We start from the raw sequence: 18,591 nt of genomic DNA, 5'->3' as shown, positions 1-18,591 counted from the left end.
AACATCTTCGTCTCATCGTTTGTGATTCCGCAATATCTAGTTTCGCTACCATACGATTTAGATTATTGTAAGGTGATTGATAATTCTAGGCTGTTCTTCGGGTATATAAGTACGGGTTATCGATTGGTTCCTTTTCACCTTGATTTTATCAAAAGATGGAACAAAACTCTTAGGTTTATCTGTGGGAGACAGATTTATCTATCCTTGTAGACTTTTCTGTGTGATACAGATTTGTTTTTTAAAGTCTTCGACTTTAGGTCGTAGCAACTCTTGGTTGTGAGTGAGATCAGCTAAGGGAATCAAGTGAGTAGCATCCTTCTGGGATCAGAGACGTAAGGAGCGCAACTGTACCTTGAATCAGCGTGAGATTGATTAGGGTTCAACTACAGTCCAGACCAAAGTTAGTTTGTAGTAGTCTAGTGTCAGTAGCGGCTTAATACAGTGTGGTGTTCAATCTGGACTAGGTCCCGGGGTTTTTCTGCATTTGCGGTTTCCTCGTTAACAAAATTTCTGGTGTATGTGTTATTTCTATTCCGCATTATATTTTGTTATATAATTGAAATATCACAGGTTGTGCGTTAAGATCAATCAATTAGAATATCTAACCTTTGGTTGTTGATTTAGATTGACTGACACTTGTATATTGGTCTTTGGTACCATCCAAGTTTATCTCTCTAGTATTTGATAAAGACTCGCAGATTTCCTTTTGCTTGAGTAAAGATCAAATCGAGAGATCGAGATATTAACTCTTTGATATACTTTTATCTAGATTGAGTCTGACTGTCTAGTTGATTCTCTCAAAAGTATATTGGAGTTAGTCCAGATTGCTAATCGAAATACTGGTTGAGGTTGTTAGACCCCCGCTTTTACAGTTTTTGTCTCTTGTTTTGTCTACTACTTTAAACAGCACGATGCCTAACCATCTGAGTTTCAATCCTTCAAACACAAAACAAAATAAAGTTGTTGGTTTCATTCTCAAATCAAGTAGAATTTTTCCAAAAGAAGGAAATTTAATTCTTCATCTTTATTGGTTCTTCATCAAGTACTTCTTTCCCAAAGAGGTATTTATCTTAACCATTTTTTTTCTCTCCTGATAACATGGAAATTTTTAAACATGCTTGTCTCCTTCTAAATAAATGATGCATGTTTGTCTCCCTTTTTTATTAGATGCTTTTAGATATTTGTTGATAGGGATTATTTGTCTTCATAATATTAATAGTTTGTCTTCTTCATTAATCACATACATATATCTTGTTCTCTTGAAAATTATATATGTTTTTATTGATAAAACTATGAGATTGATTAAAGTAAAATTTTGTTTTTCTAGTTTGAAAAAAAAAATATTCGTTGATTTGTCCTTCTCTTGGAAATAATACATTTATCTATCTTATTTATCCCATGCTTGTACTTTTACTAAAAGTAATAAAGTAGTCCTTCTCTTGTATTGATAAAGCCATATGATAGATTTGTCCTTACTTTAGACCAAAAGTTGAGAATTTCTCTGATTGTCTCAATTTTACTTATCATGTGATGTCATTTTATATTATTTCTTTTACTAACCAAACTCATAATGCATGTATGTATGTATGTTTTAAATTTGGAAAGCATTATATCATATCTTTATACTACTTATTAGAAAAATACTATGCTACTCCTTGCCTTTGTATGCATATAGACTTCCTCATGAATGCCATGATACCATTTTTTTTTACACCATGCTTATTTACCATATGTTCTTATTTGAATCATAATAGTGTATATGTACTATTTTAGATCCTCGCTGTGTTATAAAAGATAGTCTGGAAAAAAAAATCTTAATACAATTGTTTTTCAAACGGTTTGCAAGAAAAAAAAATTGCAAATGTATTAGCACTTAAATCCTAATAAATATTTGCATGTAAATATTAAATATTTTTGTATTCTATTTTTTCCAAACAAGCTTATTTTTGGTTGATCAATTTGTTAACCATAAAGAAGTTTGGTTAGTCATTTTTGTTGACGGGTTATGACCATAATTTGTACTACGATATATTTGTATTACCTATATACAACCATAAAGAAACTTGGTTTATACATATTCATCTTGGCGATAAAGAAATTTGGCCATAAGAAATGGTATCGAAATTTGTCATGTTTATGGACTCAAAAGGATTTGATCACCATATTAATGTCCTTTACTTTGTCTATGTAGATGGACCCAATTCGACTGGAGTTCAAACTTTTGGACTCAGCAGGACTTGAGTACCACCGTTGGGTCGCTGATGTGGGAACTACCTTCGCTGCAAAGGATTTCACCTCCACTATCAAGCCATCTGCGGACCCTGCTCCGACAACTGAGAAAGACATAGCTAATGCTCTTATGTTCCTCAAGAGGCACATCGATCCTAACCTTCGTTGGGGTTATCATCACTTGAAGACACCAAAAGAGTTATGGGATGCTCTCGATAGCCGTTTTGGGAACATTCATGATTCCTTAATACCACGATTGAACGTCTTGTGGAACGAAATCCGCTTTCTCGATTACGTAAAAGTGAATGATTTCCAAAAAGACATGCTGCAAATTCAGGCACGTATGGACTTTTGTGGAAAGAAACTTACTGATGAGGAAATGATTCAGAAAACCTTATTGACCTTTCCTACCTCGTCCATGATACTAGCAAACCAGTATCGTTTGGAGGTTGACAACAAAAGAATCACCATATTCAGTAGGTTGATAAACTTACTGCAAGTGGCCGAAAGGCACAATGAGATTCTTGTCAACAACAATGCCAGAGTTGTCGGAAAAAAAAGAAAGTTCCCGAAGCTAACCATGGAAATGTCAATAAATGGAAGGACCCTAAAGGAAAGAGAGCTCGACATTCGGATTCACATCCCCATGATCCATACCCACGTGAAGATAACACCTCTCGTGGAAGAGGACGTAAGGGACATAATCGAGGTCGAGGGAGAAATGGTCATTCTCATGATTGGCATAGAGAAGGAACTTCTAGCCATAGTGGTAGTGATCCTAAGATCGAGAAAACCCCTGTGAATCCCGCCACTAAAAAGGCTGCAGATGGAAGTGCGCCTTGTTTTAAGTGTAGATTCACCGGACATTGGTACAAGCATTGCAAGGCTAGCGCCAATGTAGCTGCGAGCTATAAAAAGTACCGGGAAGCTACCAAACAAGAGGCTAACTACGCAAAAGAAAATATTGTTACCCATGACGTTAACCTCACAGTCTCAGATTTCCTGGGAAACGGGGACTTTTCCCCAACAATGGATGTGCCTGACTTTTCCTGGGCCTAAACATTTAGTTTCTTGTTTCATGGCTTGCTAGACTCTGTTGTTTTAATAGGTTGTTAGTTGCTTTGAGGTACTTTATGTTTTCTTAATCTACCGTTTGTTTAATGTTTTGAGTAGGTGGATTTGTGCACAGACTTGCAAAACCATAATTGTTTAGCTTTAAATTTATTTTTAACTTGTAAAAGAATTCTTTGGTTAAACCAATTGACCTGCATCTCCTTTTCAGTTATTGATCGAGCTACAGATTCACAGTCAACCTCAAAAATTACGTGACTAATGCTTAGTTCCTCCACCCATTCCACTGCTTTTTCCAGAGCTTTACATTCAAAATATTCAGCTCCATATTCCTCTGCAACTTCCTCCTCCAACTGGATGCCTTTTTCTCCTATGCACTGCCCTGCAAAATTATGTATGATTAGTCCAATACTGTTTTTTTTTTTTTTTTTTTTTTGGCATATAAGATCCATCAATGTTTATCTTTATATAATCCTTGTCTGGAGGCAGCCATTCTTTCACCTGCAAACTATTAGAGCTGTTATTAAGACCTCTATTATAAGTTATATAACATTGTTGAAGAAGAAAATTAATCCTAGCAATAGTTCCATGTTGATGAGGCTTAGTTTTCTGAAAAATAAGAGAACGTCTATCTTTCCAGATATACCACATAGTACACATGAATCTATAAAGACTATTCTCATCCAAAACAAAAGGAGGAGGGATGTTTTGATCTTCAGAATGATACCAGCTGATAATCCAACTGGCCAAGTTAGGGAACTGGTCAGAGATAGCCATGATATTAACATTCATACCCAACCAAATAGATCTAGTGTAGCTGCATCCAAAGAAAAGGTGGTTAAGAGTTTCAACATTGTTATTACAAAAATCACACTTAGCATCTATATCAGGATTGTACCTAGAAGGAAAATGTCTAACAAGAACAATGTTTTTAATGCATTTCCATATAAATAATTGAACCCTATGTAGAACCTTGGTTTTCCATAAATGCTTCCAGATATTAGTAGGAATATGATCACAAGCAACCTTCCCATTAACATAAGTACTACATATTATAAGCATTCTTCACTGTAAATTTCCCTTTCCTATCAGGTTTCCAAATGAGACAATCCTCACCATCAGTACGAACACTCATATTAAGAATCATAACAGCACAGTCCTGGCTGAAAAGAATGTTGATGATATCAGCATTCCAATCTCTAGTTCCAGGTAAAAATAAGTCACAAACAAGATTATAATTCTAGCTAGATGCTCCAGTAACTGGAACAAGTGGGCAATCTAAACCAATAACCCAACAATCTAACCAGATATTAATTTTTGCGCCACTTCTAACAACCCAAAAAGAGTATTTTTGAATCACTTCCAAACCAGTATAGAAACTTCTCCACAGCCAGGAGCAAAATCATCTTTAAGCTTATTAATATGGAGAAAACTACCATTTTTTTCATACTTAGATCTAAGGATTTGAACACAGAGAGAGTCTTCATCACTACAAGCTTTCCAGGCTTGTTTTGCAAGCAAAGTTATATTAAAATTTTCAAGATTTCTGAAACCTAGACCTCCTAGAGCTTTAAGAATGTTAAGTTTATTCCGTCTTATAGGGTTATAGCCTCTATTTGTTTTATGACCCCACCAAAAGTCCCTCTGAATGGAGTCTAATTGAGCCAAAGTATTTTTAGGAAGCTTGAAGCTTCCCATCTGATGAGTAGGCAAGGCATTAAGAACATGTTTAACCATAGTATATCTGGCAGACTGGTTCATGGTTTTACTTTTCCAGTTTTTTAATCTAGAACCAAAGGAATGAACTATGGGTTTGAAACCTTTATTTTTATCTCTTCCTAGTAAGAGGGTAACTCCAAGATAGGTGTCTGAGTCTTGCATCTCTGACATATATTTAAAGCTCTGGCAAGATCATTTTTAGTATCTAGACTTAAGTTCTTACTAAAGTACACACTAGATTTATTAAAATTACGCATTTGTCTTGAGTACTTACCAAAATCACTAATAACTTTCAAAATACCTGAGATATTATGCATGTTTGCCTTAGCAAATAAGACAATGTCATCTGCAAATAATAAATGAGTGATGGCAGGAGCATTTCTAGCAGCTTGAACACCTGAGATAAGATGATCATTAGTAGCAACTAATAAAAGTCTGGACGGATATTCCATAGCTATGATGAATAGATAAGGGAATAGAGGATCTCCTTATCTGATTCCTCTAGAAGGACTATAATCCTAAGTTGGAGTACGATTTAACATGATAAATATTTTAGTAGTGGAGATACACTGCTCAATATATCTGCAAAACTTTTCATTAAAACCTACTTGCTTAAGCATACCCAAAACAAAAACCCATTCAAGCCTGTCAAAAGCCTTAGAAAGATCAAGTTTTAAAGCCATAATACCACGGTGACCTTATTTATGTTTCATTGTGTGTATCATCTCATGAGTTATGACTATATTATCATGGATAGCTCTACCTGGCACAAAAGAAGATTTAAAAGGTGAGATAATATGATTTAAAAAAGGTTTCATTCTATTTTCCAGGATCTTAGAGATGATCTTATAAATAGTATTACACGGGCCTATGGGTCTAAAATCAACAGGATATTTTGCAACATCAGTTTTGGGTATTAAAGATAAATAGGTTTTGTTAAATTCACTACGCATAAAACCAGTTATAAAAAAGTTTTGCACAATATAAACCACATCATTACCAACAATGTCCCAATTAGCTTGGTAAAACCCAGCTTGAAATCCATCAGGCCCTGGAGAGCTCCAAGAAGCCATGCCTTTAACAGTTTTATAAATTTCCTCAGCAGAAGGAACTTCTGTCAACCTGTTATTATCCTCTTCATTCAAAATAGTAGGAATGATGTTAAAAATATCATCAGTTAAGGCGATATTAGAAGAGGTACTAAAAATATCATCAGTTGTGACTTGAAGTTTTTTGAGTTGTATAATAATCAGAACTCTTATATTGATCCAGGAATTTCTTGGAATATGATGTTATCATATGATGAGATTGTTTTCCTGGATTCAATCTTAGACAGTTGATCAACAACAAAACAGCTGATGTGAAATCATTCCTTTTTGTGTGCAAGAGTTGATCTTTACTTCTGTCTGGGAAATAATCATTGTCGACATGGATGACAATTGGTCTTGACCGGATACTAGTCATAAGATTATCCTTAGAAACACATCCATCATGATTCATTTGAGTGGTTAGACAATTTGAATCACAATGTTGTATATTAGCTAAGAGATTCTGGAGGTTAGAACCACATATCCTTGTTTTAACTAATATAACTCCTTTGGATTGAACAAGTTCAAGGCCTTTAGATTCAGCATCTTCATGCATCAAGAAATCTTTGACGATCTCTTCGGCAGATGGATAATATATATTATCCTTTAGATTATATTTTTCAGCAAGCTTTCTGAAAAATTTGATCTCATCATAGTCATCTGAATCTGACTTGTTTGCCACATCAGTTTGTTTTCTCATTAACACATCATGGTTAATATTTCCTAAGTTGTGTTCCACTGGTGAACTTAGCAAAGCTGTTTATCAGGTTTTGAAAACAAACTTACTTTAAAAAGTATATCATCTTCTTGCTCAATGTTAACTGAATCAGACATTAGATTCAATTCTTATAGGTTGGATCGCACCAAGCACAGATTGTTAGATATTTTCGTGTTTGCCTGCTCGGATACCAATTGAAAATGCGAGGGTACCCAAATATACCTCAAACTAAAACTTTTCCTACCTATAAGTCATTTCTCCGAAAGTGATTGTCTATGGACTGAGTCGAGACAATACAACTAATCGGTTCACACTTCGTGTGATCGTTTATGGACACGAGATCGAGACAATACAACAACGAAGTATGTTACTTGATAAAAAGGTTCGGACTTAACCAAACACAATAGGATTCACTTATCAAGTAAATAGGAATTAACGTTTGTGTGATTTACTTTAATTATAATAAAAAAATTATAATGCGGAAATATAAAGTAAATGACACAACAAGATTTTGTTAACGAGGAAACCGCAAATGCAGAGAAACCCCCGGACCTTTTCCAGAATTGAATACTCTCAGGATTAAGCCGCTACACAAAATTACACCTAACTTCGTATAGTTGAGACCAAGCAACTAAACCTATAGTTCACCTAGTTCCGTCTGTATTCCCATGCCTCCGACCTATGAATAAGTCACGTACTTGGAACAATTACTTTTGTTCGTATTACAAACAGTAAAGGAACAATAAATCTGTTTAGTATCAACTCTATTCAACCAAGTGATATGAGTGGGACAAAGGCTCTTCTGTTTATCTTAACATAAAATCCTTCGTCAGGTCCTTAGATCTATCTTATGTTAAATTATCGAAGTAATCGTTTAAGATTAAGCCAACAACACTATTAATCCAAAGAATTTTGTTGATGCCGATCTACTCAATTAATCAATCCAATCTATCACAAGGATAAACCTATTATTAATTGGATCCTCTTTTACCGAAACAAGTATTGTGCACACCAAAGATTATGAACCCATAAATCAGAAATCTTCGATATCTTCTTCGTCTTCAAATCTTATTAAATCTTCAATAAACACCTGCACACAATCACTTGAATCTCTTATGATCAATCACGCACATAACGGAGTCTGTTAACAATGCATTATCACAAGATCGTCTTTAGAACTAACAACAGTCTAAAGATCCCTGTTGAAACTTTGAACTAGTTTGAGTGAATCTTATATCAAAAGAGAAGATTCTCAAGCATAAACAAACTAGGTGCAATCAAAGTTCAACCGCTGTTAGTCAATCAAATCAATGAAAACAAAAGATAAACCGCAATTATCTAGTTTCCCACCAACGGTATTCGTAGAGCTTCTCAATCCCAAAGAAGACTTTAAACTGAGAGGCCGTAAGATATTTCGCCTAATTAGGTTACTCTCCTCACTGAATAGGCGGCTACACCAGTAACAACACAACAAAGAGGAAGTTTGTTGTTACGAAGGATTAGTTTGCTAGAATGGCAAACTTCAAGTATTTATAGACAAGGAAGTTTGGACACCAAGGAATTTCCAAAACCGAAAATATTCTCAAGATATTAATTAAAGCACAAATTCGGTTTTCATAATTCCTGGAAATGCTCTATCCAAAAATAATGATCGAAATCTCTCAGAAAATCTCTAATTAGTAAATGCACATTACTAATTCTTATTTTCCTAAAAATGAAGTTAATTACCTTAATTAAAAGATTCTTAACTTATTTATATTTCGATCCTGGGATTCTCTTCCCTTAGCTATTAAGGAATAACTTTGAACAATTAAAGAAATAAACATTCATAACACGTGTTCAAAGTATGTCGACATCTTAACTTTGTAAGTTCTCTTTCGCACTTACAACCTTGAAACCGATTTGCCACACTTCCAAACAAGTTTAGAATTGGTTCATCTGACTTTCAAGAACTATGCGATTGATCAAATAACATTCAATCACAATCATGGGTTTAACGGTTCTACCAAAACAAGTTTCGGTTCTACCTTCCATGTGAGTATTGTGCATAGTCACACTAGCTTTCCAAAATTCGGTTGACTAGGTACTAGGATCAATTCCCTATATATATATCGTATCTAACTTATATGTGTTGCACATGTCCATAGGATCAGTTCCCCTTTGCCTAAAATCGTGTTGCACATGTCCATAGGATCGGTTCCCCTTTCTGCTATAAACCTTTCTGCACCTCATACAAAGATCGGTTCCCCTTTGTGATGTAATGCACCTCTTACTAGGATCGGTTCCCCTTTCCCATATTTGGTCAGACATAAAATCACAAACCCGATCATACCATCTCAGGTGATTACTTAAGATCGGTTTTACTAATAAAAGTTATACCAATACATAAGTCAGGCCTTTGTGAATAGTTTTACCAAGAACAAAAACAAGCCGTGAACGGTTATACTTAATCACACATATTGGATGTTCATAAGATATGTAATGAATAACAATCCCAATAACGCCTGGCGATTTCCTTTTCGATTCACAAACAAGTTTATGAACTTACTTCCTTAGAACACATGTAAAACATTGTTCCCTAGGATGAAATCCTCACCTCATACCCATACATAATCACAATAGCATTCAAATGATTATGGCGATGTCTTATCTACAAAGTTTAATGGTTAAGCAATAAACCTCGTATTGTATTCCTTAATACCATGTCTATCTAGAGTTCAAATACGCTTAGCAGTTTTGTTTTCAATATGCACGACTTGAAAGATACGTTAGGGAATGAAACAGTTCAAGTCAAATATCACAAACCTCAAGTGGAAGGATGATTGTTGTCGTTGTAGTTCCTTGCTTCTTCACATCTTCAAGACTTCGCAATACTTGTAATGTCTCAAATCCTAATACTTTCAAGCTAACCTATACGAAGTTGACTCTAGTACAGTGACTCTTAACATGATTTTTGATTCACTAAAATATGACAACCAAACTTGACATACCAATGCTTGGTGGGTTCAACCGATCTATTCTTAACAGCAACTGCTCTGCCATCAGAAAGTGTGCACTGCAGGTACCACAATCTAATAAATAACTGGACATTGTTGATAAGATTTTCATCAAAAATAGGAATTGTTGCTCACGGAGATACTACCCTATTCTTTGTTGTTTTCAACAGTCTTGTAAGTATCCAGTACATCATTTACTTCTCCGCTCAATTTGACAATACAAAACAGTGCAAGGACTTTGTTTTATCAAGAAGCTCGAATTCACTTGATGTCCTTCAATAAATCTCAGTGGGTCATTGTGATTCCTATTTTCATACGTTAGTATTAGATCATTTATTCTGAACCTCTCTTTATGAATTTGAACCGTCCACTTATTGTGAACCATTTCTGGAAACTTCAGCTAACACTCGGTATGGTAACCTAGCCAAGTCTGAGACTTCTAGAAATGATGGAGATGAAAAAAAGTACAATGTGTATGTGCTCTTTGAGGGACTCATTCCATCAAAATTTTGGCCTTTCCTTTTAATTAATTAAGCTAAGAGAAAAGCTGAACCTTAATTATTTGATTACCTTGTAAACAGATCCAAATCCTCCCTCTCCTAGCTTGTTTGCAGAATTGAAGTCTTTTATAGCATTTTTCAGTTCTGCATAAGTAAACGTATTTGGCCTGTTCTCTATCCCTAGAAGCTCTGCAAAGCAATTTAACATTTGTAAGTACTGGCTCTCAACTTATAAAAAGTTAGATTCCATGTACTAATTTCTACCCTCTTAGCTTGCATCTTCTTAGTAATTATTAAGCATTTGTTACAGAACTGAATTTAAGATGACGCAAGAAAATGATTATACTGAACAAAAGTTTAGTAGCATACATACATACATAATTGAACTTCAAACCTTACTCCAGATAAGTATTATTTACCTTCTTCTTCATCGATATCTGACTTTTTCCTTCTACAATAAAACACCGCAAATATGGCAATACAGCTCAACACCGTAACAGAAACTACAATGCCGACAATTAAACCAGTCTTGCTCTTTTTGGGAGCAGCTGGAGGAAGGTTACTGACAGTTGGTTGAAAATCTGACCAGGAAATCAAGAATTACTGAATTAGTAGTTGGCAGAAAAGTTTTCGAAACACAAGAACTGATATAATTCAATAATGTTAGTTTACCTGGTGTAACACTAATGGCAGAAATGGATGGTCCGTAAGAACCTTGCTTAAGTATGCAGCAAGTCCCTTTCCCATCCCAAAAAAGATGAATCTCAAGGTAGTTCTGAGATACCTGAACCTTGTAATTCTTCTCAACAGCTCTATTTAGGGCTGCACATGGTTCGGTTTTGATCGGTTTTTGGTAAAACCTAAACCGAAACCAAAGTATTCGGTTTTCCAATATTGAAAACCAATGAAACCATATAACCTATTCGGTTTCATTGGTTTCGGTTTCTACTCGGTTTTGTTAAAAGCCAGATGGTTTTTGGTTAACCGAATGATTTATAAACAATAATGTGCCAGTGCTTAATTTTGTGCAGCCCTACTCAGTAGGATTATCTTTCACAGCTCTTTCTGGTTTCAGGGAAGAAGAACGAAAAAAGAGAAGATTTTGGGAAGACTCGAGTAGTGAAGTAAGTTATTAGGGTGAAAATATCCTCATCCACGGCTTAAAATCATTTAATCCTATGGTCACTATTAATCGGTTAACCAATTGGTTTTTGGTTCGGTTTTGAGATAAAACCTAAACCGAAACCAATACTGTCGGTTATCTGAAACTGACAACCATTAATAAACCATAAGAATATGCTTTCGGTTCGGTTTAAAATCTTCGATTTTGATTTCGGTTTTCGGTTCTTGTTTGGTTTTGTGCAGCCCTAGCTCTATTAGAGGCCCCACCTGCCTCCTTTCTTACATCAAAATCCTTCACGCGCCTATTCCCCTGAAACAATAACAAATAGACAACAACAATGGGCATTATTGCTATACTGAGTACAGAAAATAATAGGAAGCTTAACCAAACTGTCACCAGAAGTATCTATTATCATTGATTAATCATATTCACAGTTATTGTTGGGCATGTACTTCTCCTAGTGTGCATGACTTATATAATACTGCGACAAATCATGCTCTATGAATTTTCTAGTACACACGCTTTGTAAGTTTCGATAACTCTTGCTTTATTTGAGCTTGAAGGAAACACTATGATCAAGTGCAAACAAACTTCGATCAGATGTAGTAACTAGTAAGATGTTACTAAAATAAATTGCAAACATAAATTTGACTACATAACAATAATTCTACCTGAAGATAAATATCGAAAACACGTCTTCCAAGACTCTCCCATGTGAGTGTGCTGGGATCTTTATAATCTGTCTCCGCAAATCGTAGGTTGATTTTGTACGGTCCGTTCTCAAGACCAAGGCCGTAGTATCTTAGTGATCCTGATATCCTGGATGTCTGAAACAGCTCCGAGTCTAAAGTACCCGTAATCTGAGAAAGAGTATTCAAGGTATACTGAGCTCCTTCTCTTTCACCAAACAGATCGACATTGCTAACGGCCCATCTCCTAGTATTAGTAAGATGTAACGATGCTGGACCAAGAGTTGAGTTGTCTGCCTCAAAATCTATACCATCTGAAGATCTCATATTTGAGCCACCACACTTAATCGCGAAAGAGGAGTCTGCCGACGAAAAGAGTATAAAATAACGATTATAATTGGAATTCTAATGTTTAACATTGCAGTCTTCAAATGTCGAAGTACTTGGAAACAATTTATAATGGTTCAGACCGACTAGGAGTAGGTGGCAAGATCCTACAACTACAAAGTCCTGCTTATAGCCTGGAGATATGAAAGCTATATCTTTCATACTGATAAATAACACTTGCTTTTGGCAAAAAGAAATGTGAACGTCTAATCTCATATGTAGGTTTGTCCTTGAAATACAAGTCATGAATGTACTGTGAGATGATGATAATGATACTAGTTGTTTCTCTCTTGGATACTTTATCATATTCAAATGGTACATGCCATTTTATTTTAGCAGTTGTGTATTAATGATATCAAATTGCTTGGCTGGTGCGCTCCCCTTCGAGTTCTCATGAATGAGCACCGCATGTTGGTAATGATCTACCTATGCAACCTACAGCTTATAATTATACTTCCATATTGCACTTGACAGGGGAATGCGGAATCGCATTACTAAATACCCATGGCTCATTTAGTTTCGAATCATATCTTGTATATGGTATTTTTCTCACAGAGAATATAAGGTCACAGTTTAAATACAATCTCACTTGGTCGAGAACAGCAGAACAAGAAATTGCAATCAATTCAAGAGTGGATAAATGCATCTAACTAACATCTAATTCAATCCTGAAGCTGGAACACTGAACAAACAAGAGATGCCACATAACTTACAAAAATAAGATAAACAAATAAATAAAAATAATATCTAACTCGTAATCTGCTGCAGCTTCATTTGCTTAGCTCACGTGTTTCTTAAGATATCGTCTGGAAAATTATTTGCGACCAAATTCCTGCATAACACATCGTGCATTGAGATCAATTTTTTCCTTTGTTTTCTATATGTTGCAGGTTCATACTAAATATATCAATTAGCATATTCAATAACATATATGTAGAACACTAGACGCTTCATTCGGTGAAGCGGTGCCCAGACACGCATGATCAGTGTAATGTTTTTGCAAAACCGGCTTTCTCCATAGCCTAGGACGCAACTTCCAAATTGTGAGATGAGAGGCTAACTGTTACCACACACACCTTGGATAACGGCTCAGTTTTCAATCAAAGAAACATGATATTTGTTAATGAAATTTGTTTTTATTTCTCGGTCTCCCATGAGGAATAAAAGAGAAGCACAATTCTATGAAGTTTAGATTTAAAAACCAGCCCCTCTGAGCTAGCCTTCATTAAACTAACAATGTGCCCCTATTCAGCATAATAAACCAAATGACTCAAACCCCCTCTACCCTCCACCAATGCAATTATTTTGACAGAATCTGCAATCAATGTTTCCACAAAGGCCGCATAACAGCTGTTAAAGTATATGGGCCTAACACTCCAAAAAGGCCCCATGATAGCTGTTAAAGTCTATGGGCCTAACTCATCTTGAAAACCTCCTTACAAGGTTAGGGTTGCCCAAGGCATATTCACAAAACCAGGGAATCTAGGCGACGTGGGACTATACTCAACAACAATAGCAAAAGATTGTAGAAAAGCACCATTAGCTTTATAGATCCCACAAACATTTCTGATCACCCTAGACCCCAATAGGATCAGAAACAATAGCAAAAACAAGAAGGAATAGCAGAATTAAGCAATTGCTCAATAGAAATAGAAATTTTATTCAATTTAAGATGACTTTTCAACATTACCTTCAAGGTGTTCTATCTCTCCTCTATTTTTTCTCCCTGAATTCTTCTTCTAGTATTCTCCCTACCTCTTGTTCTTCACTCTGAATTCCCTTCTAGAAAAATCTCTCCTCCCTCTATATGTAACAACTAGCACACTTAAGCCTTACTAAATTGGATAATTCTAATATAGGTAACACTGTTGTTTTTCAGAATCCTAAACCGACCAAAGGCATAAAATCCTATATCTAAGAAGAAATATAAAATAAATATCCCTACAAAATCCTAGGTATTGGGTACCTGAAAACGGATCAATTTCTATTATCTTTATGATCCCAGAAAATACATGTTGATCTTACAATTAAATATCAACCAAAAAGTAAGAACTAAACTTTAAGCAAAATATTTAAGTCCCATTTGCTCTCTTTGAAACAAAGACGGGATTTCATTTTTGCCGATATGGCTATATAATTGTGATGATGTGGACAGCACCTTGTCCCCTATAAGAAACTAGATCAACAAGAGATGTACGTTCAAAGAGGAAAGGACCGTTGTACGAAACAAAATTTTCGAGAACTACACAAGAATAAAACTAAACTAGTACTCTGTTTCTGCATACATACAGTGATGTGTTTTGCTGGGTTACCCAAGAAGGAAGACTTCCTGACAGTTCATTGTATGACAAATCTCTGCATGATATGAAACATAAGCGCAGTCATTATCAATGTTATTAAGAAGTATAATAAACAAGAAGAAACAGATTGTGGTAATTATACAGGTATGAGATAAAATACACCATAAGTTGGATGACAAGAAAGAAGGTCTGGTGGGCGAAAAACAATGCGATATTTGATTCTGGCACAATTTGGTCAATATCTTATGTACTTAAAATTAAAATCCACATAGCAAAAAACATAACCAATATATCCCCCAAACAACTCCCAACTCCTATATCGGCACAGCACGGCACGTCAGGGAAGTAGAATCTTCCCCCACCTTAGAAGCTGTAACAATTGCAGTTAATGGAGTGGCTGGAGTGCAGTTTTAACATATGATAGAGTGTGAGAGCATACACAGTGAGAAGTCTTGAACTTTTTTGGGGAGGAAGGATACCAGACAGGCTATTGTTCCCCAGAAACCTGCAAATTGAAGCAAGTGATGGTCAAACGACATCATTATCCAATTTCTAATTAAGGGTGTATATAAATAGACTGAATTGATCAAAAATAAAGAAAAAAATATCAACCTACTGAAAGATTAACATAGTCTCTTACAAGTTAGAAAGAGAACTCAAATTGAAGAGAGACCCTGGAATGCGTCCAGTTAAATTGTTAAAGCTCAGATCACTAGAGGTAAGCAGCCAAAAAAAAGAATATAAATGAAATTTGTTGATATAGGCGCAATAACAGTAACATAAAGTATCATGGAGATTTAAACAAGAAATTGATAACTTACAGCCTTTGTAACTCTCCATACTCTCCCACATTGGATGGAATACCACCAGAAATCAAACTGTTTCTCAAAACTCTAACAATGGAAGGAACATATAGATAAGTTAGGTGAATTTTCGGAATTGAGGTATTGGGTAGAATTATTTGCCCCAGAGAATATCTTACAAGACGGTTAATTTCTTCATGTCCTTGATAAAATCCAACGATGAGCTTATGTTAGACAAGTCACTAATTCTCCTACAATAATATAAGATATGTCAGAAAATCCAGATAAGAAACCGATCAAGTATCCGATTGTTAAAGGACACTCACAGGTCAGTTAACAAAGTCAAATTAGATAAGCTGGATGGAATAGGCCCTTCAAAAGAGTTCCCTTCAAATCTCCTGTATACAAAAAGATAGGCTTATCAAGGAAATCTAAAGTGAAGAAAATAAAATTCTCCAGGACAAATGTATGCAAAAATACAACTCCATAGGATGTGAATATGTTATGGATTAGGTAGGAGATACATGTTACGGAATACAAAAATAAAATAAAAATAAAATCTTAATGAAATCCCGTGGACAGTATTGGGATAACGCTATAAAACAGGTATACCATCTTATTGTATTCATCGTATCCCAAAGAACGCAACCTGAGAGAAACTAAAGAGGGGAAAGTTTTCTAAAGGACACACGTACGTCAGAAGTAAATCTCTATCAGATGTGCATTAACTCCTTAACTGGGGTATTAAGCTTACGAAATACCCAAAAAGATTATCATGTAAGTGTAGACTTGTCGATAGTATTGGGATTATCTTTTAATTCAAGTGCTGTACTATGACACTTTCAAAAGTTCATTTTATCCAAAAGCACGCAGCAAGAGATGATTATTGGTTGTTATTATTATTACTAACTAATTAGATGGACAAGGTACCTAGGTACTAATTACAAAAGATCCTAGGTTCTTGTTTCTGTTTGGATGGTGATGACTTGCATTTATGATATCCATATACTATAAGCCAGGAATATCACCCCGGTGACATCAAATAATATAAGAGAATGAATCTTACGAGAATATCACAGAAATTTTCTTACAAGGAGGTTAGTTTGGACCAATTCCCAATAAAGTCAGGTATCTTGCCTGTGAAAGCATTCTCTGAAGCCCACCTGAAACCCCAAAAACGCTTTTGCTTGTAAGATGACATGAGTTTTATGCACTGAAGCAAAATATATAATCAACTAGATGAGAATTTCAGAACACAATTCATACATGGTTTTCATGTTTACTAGGCTAGCAAATGTCTGAGGTATCTCTCCACCCACTCCAAAGCTGTCGATGTAACTGCGAAGTTTGATGATACAACAAATCAGTTCAGCGACTTTTGTTATTTCTCCAAAATAAGAAGCTGCAGTTTAAAAATGCACATATAACCGCTTCAAACATGTCATCTTGGGAGTTGGGAAAAGAAAAAGAAGTTATACCCTGCCACTTGTCATTGGTTCGATCACAACTGTTTTTGAAAGCAGCTATACATGATCATTTCATTTTATGGAAGTGTGTGTGTCGAGGGTCAAGCTTGACTTTATCCAAGATTACTAGCCCAAGCTTTCTAATCATTATATACTATAGTAGAGCATCCACAATCGGTGTGCTAATATGGTACATTTACCTTATTGATATAGGCAATACTGTAAATTGGTATTGATGCCACCATATATGGTAAATATACCATATAGGTATAGCAACTCCCAAGTATAACTTACAGTATTTAAAACTGGGGGCATAGCTGCACAGTTTTAGTGTCCACTCAAAATGTAGCATGTTTATGCAACCTCCCTTGAAACTTAGGATGGTTTGAAACTATGCTTGGTGTTTTAAAGGTGGGACCTACCTTGAATTTTGGATGTTGGCAGAGTTGTAAACTCAAACATCGGATGCTTTATTTGAACCATTCACCCACTGTGGCGAATCAGTGTATATATATATGCTACTATGCTATGTTTTACCATAGCAATTTAACATACATGATTCTGGATACTCTTAGGCCTTCTCATCAAGATTGGTTAAAGACCCAAGCTGAGGAGGGAGTGACCCAGATAAGTTATTTGAACCAAAAGCCCTGTAAAAAAAGAAGTAGTAAACAAGTCAGCATTTTCAATTTCATTATAATACCTTCAACCCCAAAATGCACACCTTTTACGGCCTGAAGTTAAAGATAATTATGTTGATCAAACTAGTTCAATAATGGCAATCTAAACAGCAGAAAATTGATTGTCAGTAAAAAAAAAGTCCTACAGTAATTTTAATTTCTGCAGTTTTCCAAGCTCCTTGGGAACAGTTCCTGACAGGGAATTAATACCCAGTGACTTGATAGAGATTTGAAGCAGGAAAATATGTTAGCAGCCTGACAAATATTAACGGCTATTAGTGAAAAAACATGAAGCTCCCGTTTCTTTATTTCATGCTGTTTCTGGAAGAAACCACAAAATGAACTTACAGCGTTTCTAGCGAAGATAAATTGCCAAGAAATGCAGGTATGGGGCCTGTTAAGAAATTTTGATCCAACTTCCTGAAAGAAAAGATATAAGACTTGGTATTAGAGTACACTTTTGCACGCAAACTGTGTCCATGTGCTAAATCTGGTTTCAACTGATGCAAAAACTTTAAGCTAAATTGATATGGAACATGCTTACAGTGTTGCAAACTATCCATAATTCTTTGTCTACCAAGAGTAGTAAGCTTTTGAATGCTAGGATTTGGAAAACAAAAAACACACAATATTTACAATGTATAAACAACGCTACTCTGGTGATGCCAAGTGATAGTCCAACCACAAAAATCAGATTAGTAGTAACCAGAAAAGATGGATGGTCAAGGTAGCTTGCATTAATCTGTCAATGGATACTGATAGCTACCATGTTACCTTAAAGGACGTTTTATTTTCTTTCTACACTGTTCTCTACTTATGTTT

The 18,591-nt window shown here is 35.4% G+C and overlaps 2 protein-coding genes across 2 annotated transcripts; one reads left to right on the top strand and one right to left on the bottom strand.

Annotated features, from left to right (window-relative positions):
* The first annotated feature begins 2,191 nt into the window (after nucleotides 1–2,191).
* On the top strand, nucleotides 2,192–3,288 carry LOC113312621. The gene is made up of 2 exons (XM_026561359.1): nucleotides 2,192–2,677; nucleotides 2,773–3,288. Exons 1-2 carry the CDS (start codon nucleotides 2,192–2,194, stop codon nucleotides 3,286–3,288), a joined length of 1,002 nt encoding a protein of 333 aa, XP_026417144.1.
* Nucleotides 3,289–10,379: 7,091 nt separating this feature from the next.
* Nucleotides 10,380–17,572, bottom strand: LOC113312620 (probable LRR receptor-like serine/threonine-protein kinase At1g56140). Its single transcript, XM_026561358.1, has 17 exons — nucleotides 17,512–17,572; nucleotides 17,350–17,406; nucleotides 16,890–17,025; nucleotides 16,715–16,786; nucleotides 15,950–16,021; nucleotides 15,803–15,874; nucleotides 15,642–15,713; nucleotides 15,461–15,532; nucleotides 15,260–15,325; nucleotides 14,810–14,875; nucleotides 13,308–13,352; nucleotides 12,577–12,683; nucleotides 12,116–12,495; nucleotides 11,699–11,753; nucleotides 10,994–11,137; nucleotides 10,741–10,902; nucleotides 10,380–10,510 (listed from the first exon to the last, which is right to left on the bottom strand). The coding sequence occupies exons 1-17, from the start codon at nucleotides 17,570–17,572 to the stop codon at nucleotides 10,380–10,382; spliced, it is 1,770 nt and encodes a 589-aa protein (XP_026417143.1).
* Between the last annotated feature and the right edge of the window lie 1,019 nt (nucleotides 17,573–18,591).

This window comes from Papaver somniferum, chromosome 9 (genome assembly GCF_003573695.1).
Source record: "Papaver somniferum cultivar HN1 chromosome 9, ASM357369v1, whole genome shotgun sequence".
Classification (NCBI taxonomy): Eukaryota; Viridiplantae; Streptophyta; class Magnoliopsida; order Ranunculales; family Papaveraceae; genus Papaver; species Papaver somniferum.
The sequence above is the reverse complement of the archived record's forward strand: the minus strand, read 5'-3'. Positions and strand labels throughout refer to the sequence as shown.

What these genes read in the sequence shown, in the direction of transcription:
- LOC113312620 (XM_026561358.1), bottom strand. Translation starts at nt 17,572, where the DNA reads ATGGTTCAAATAAAGCATCCGATGTTTGAGTTTACAACTCTGCCAACA. An exon ending in CTAGTAAACATGAAAACCAT is followed by an intron (nt 16,787 to 16,889) that starts GTATGAATTGTG and finishes TTGGGGTTTCAG; the next exon opens with GTGGGCTTCAGAGAATGCTT. An exon ending in TGCCATTAGTGTTACACCAG is followed by an intron (nt 10,903 to 10,993) that starts GTAAACTAACAT and finishes TTTCCTGGTCAG; the next exon opens with ATTTTCAACCAACTGTCAGT.
- LOC113312621 (XM_026561359.1), top strand. Translation starts at nt 2,192, where the DNA reads ATGGACCCAATTCGACTGGAGTTCAAACTTTTGGACTCAGCAGGACTT. An exon ending in CAAACCAGTATCGTTTGGAG is followed by an intron (nt 2,678 to 2,772) that starts GTTGACAACAAA and finishes CAACAATGCCAG; the next exon opens with AGTTGTCGGAAAAAAAAGAA.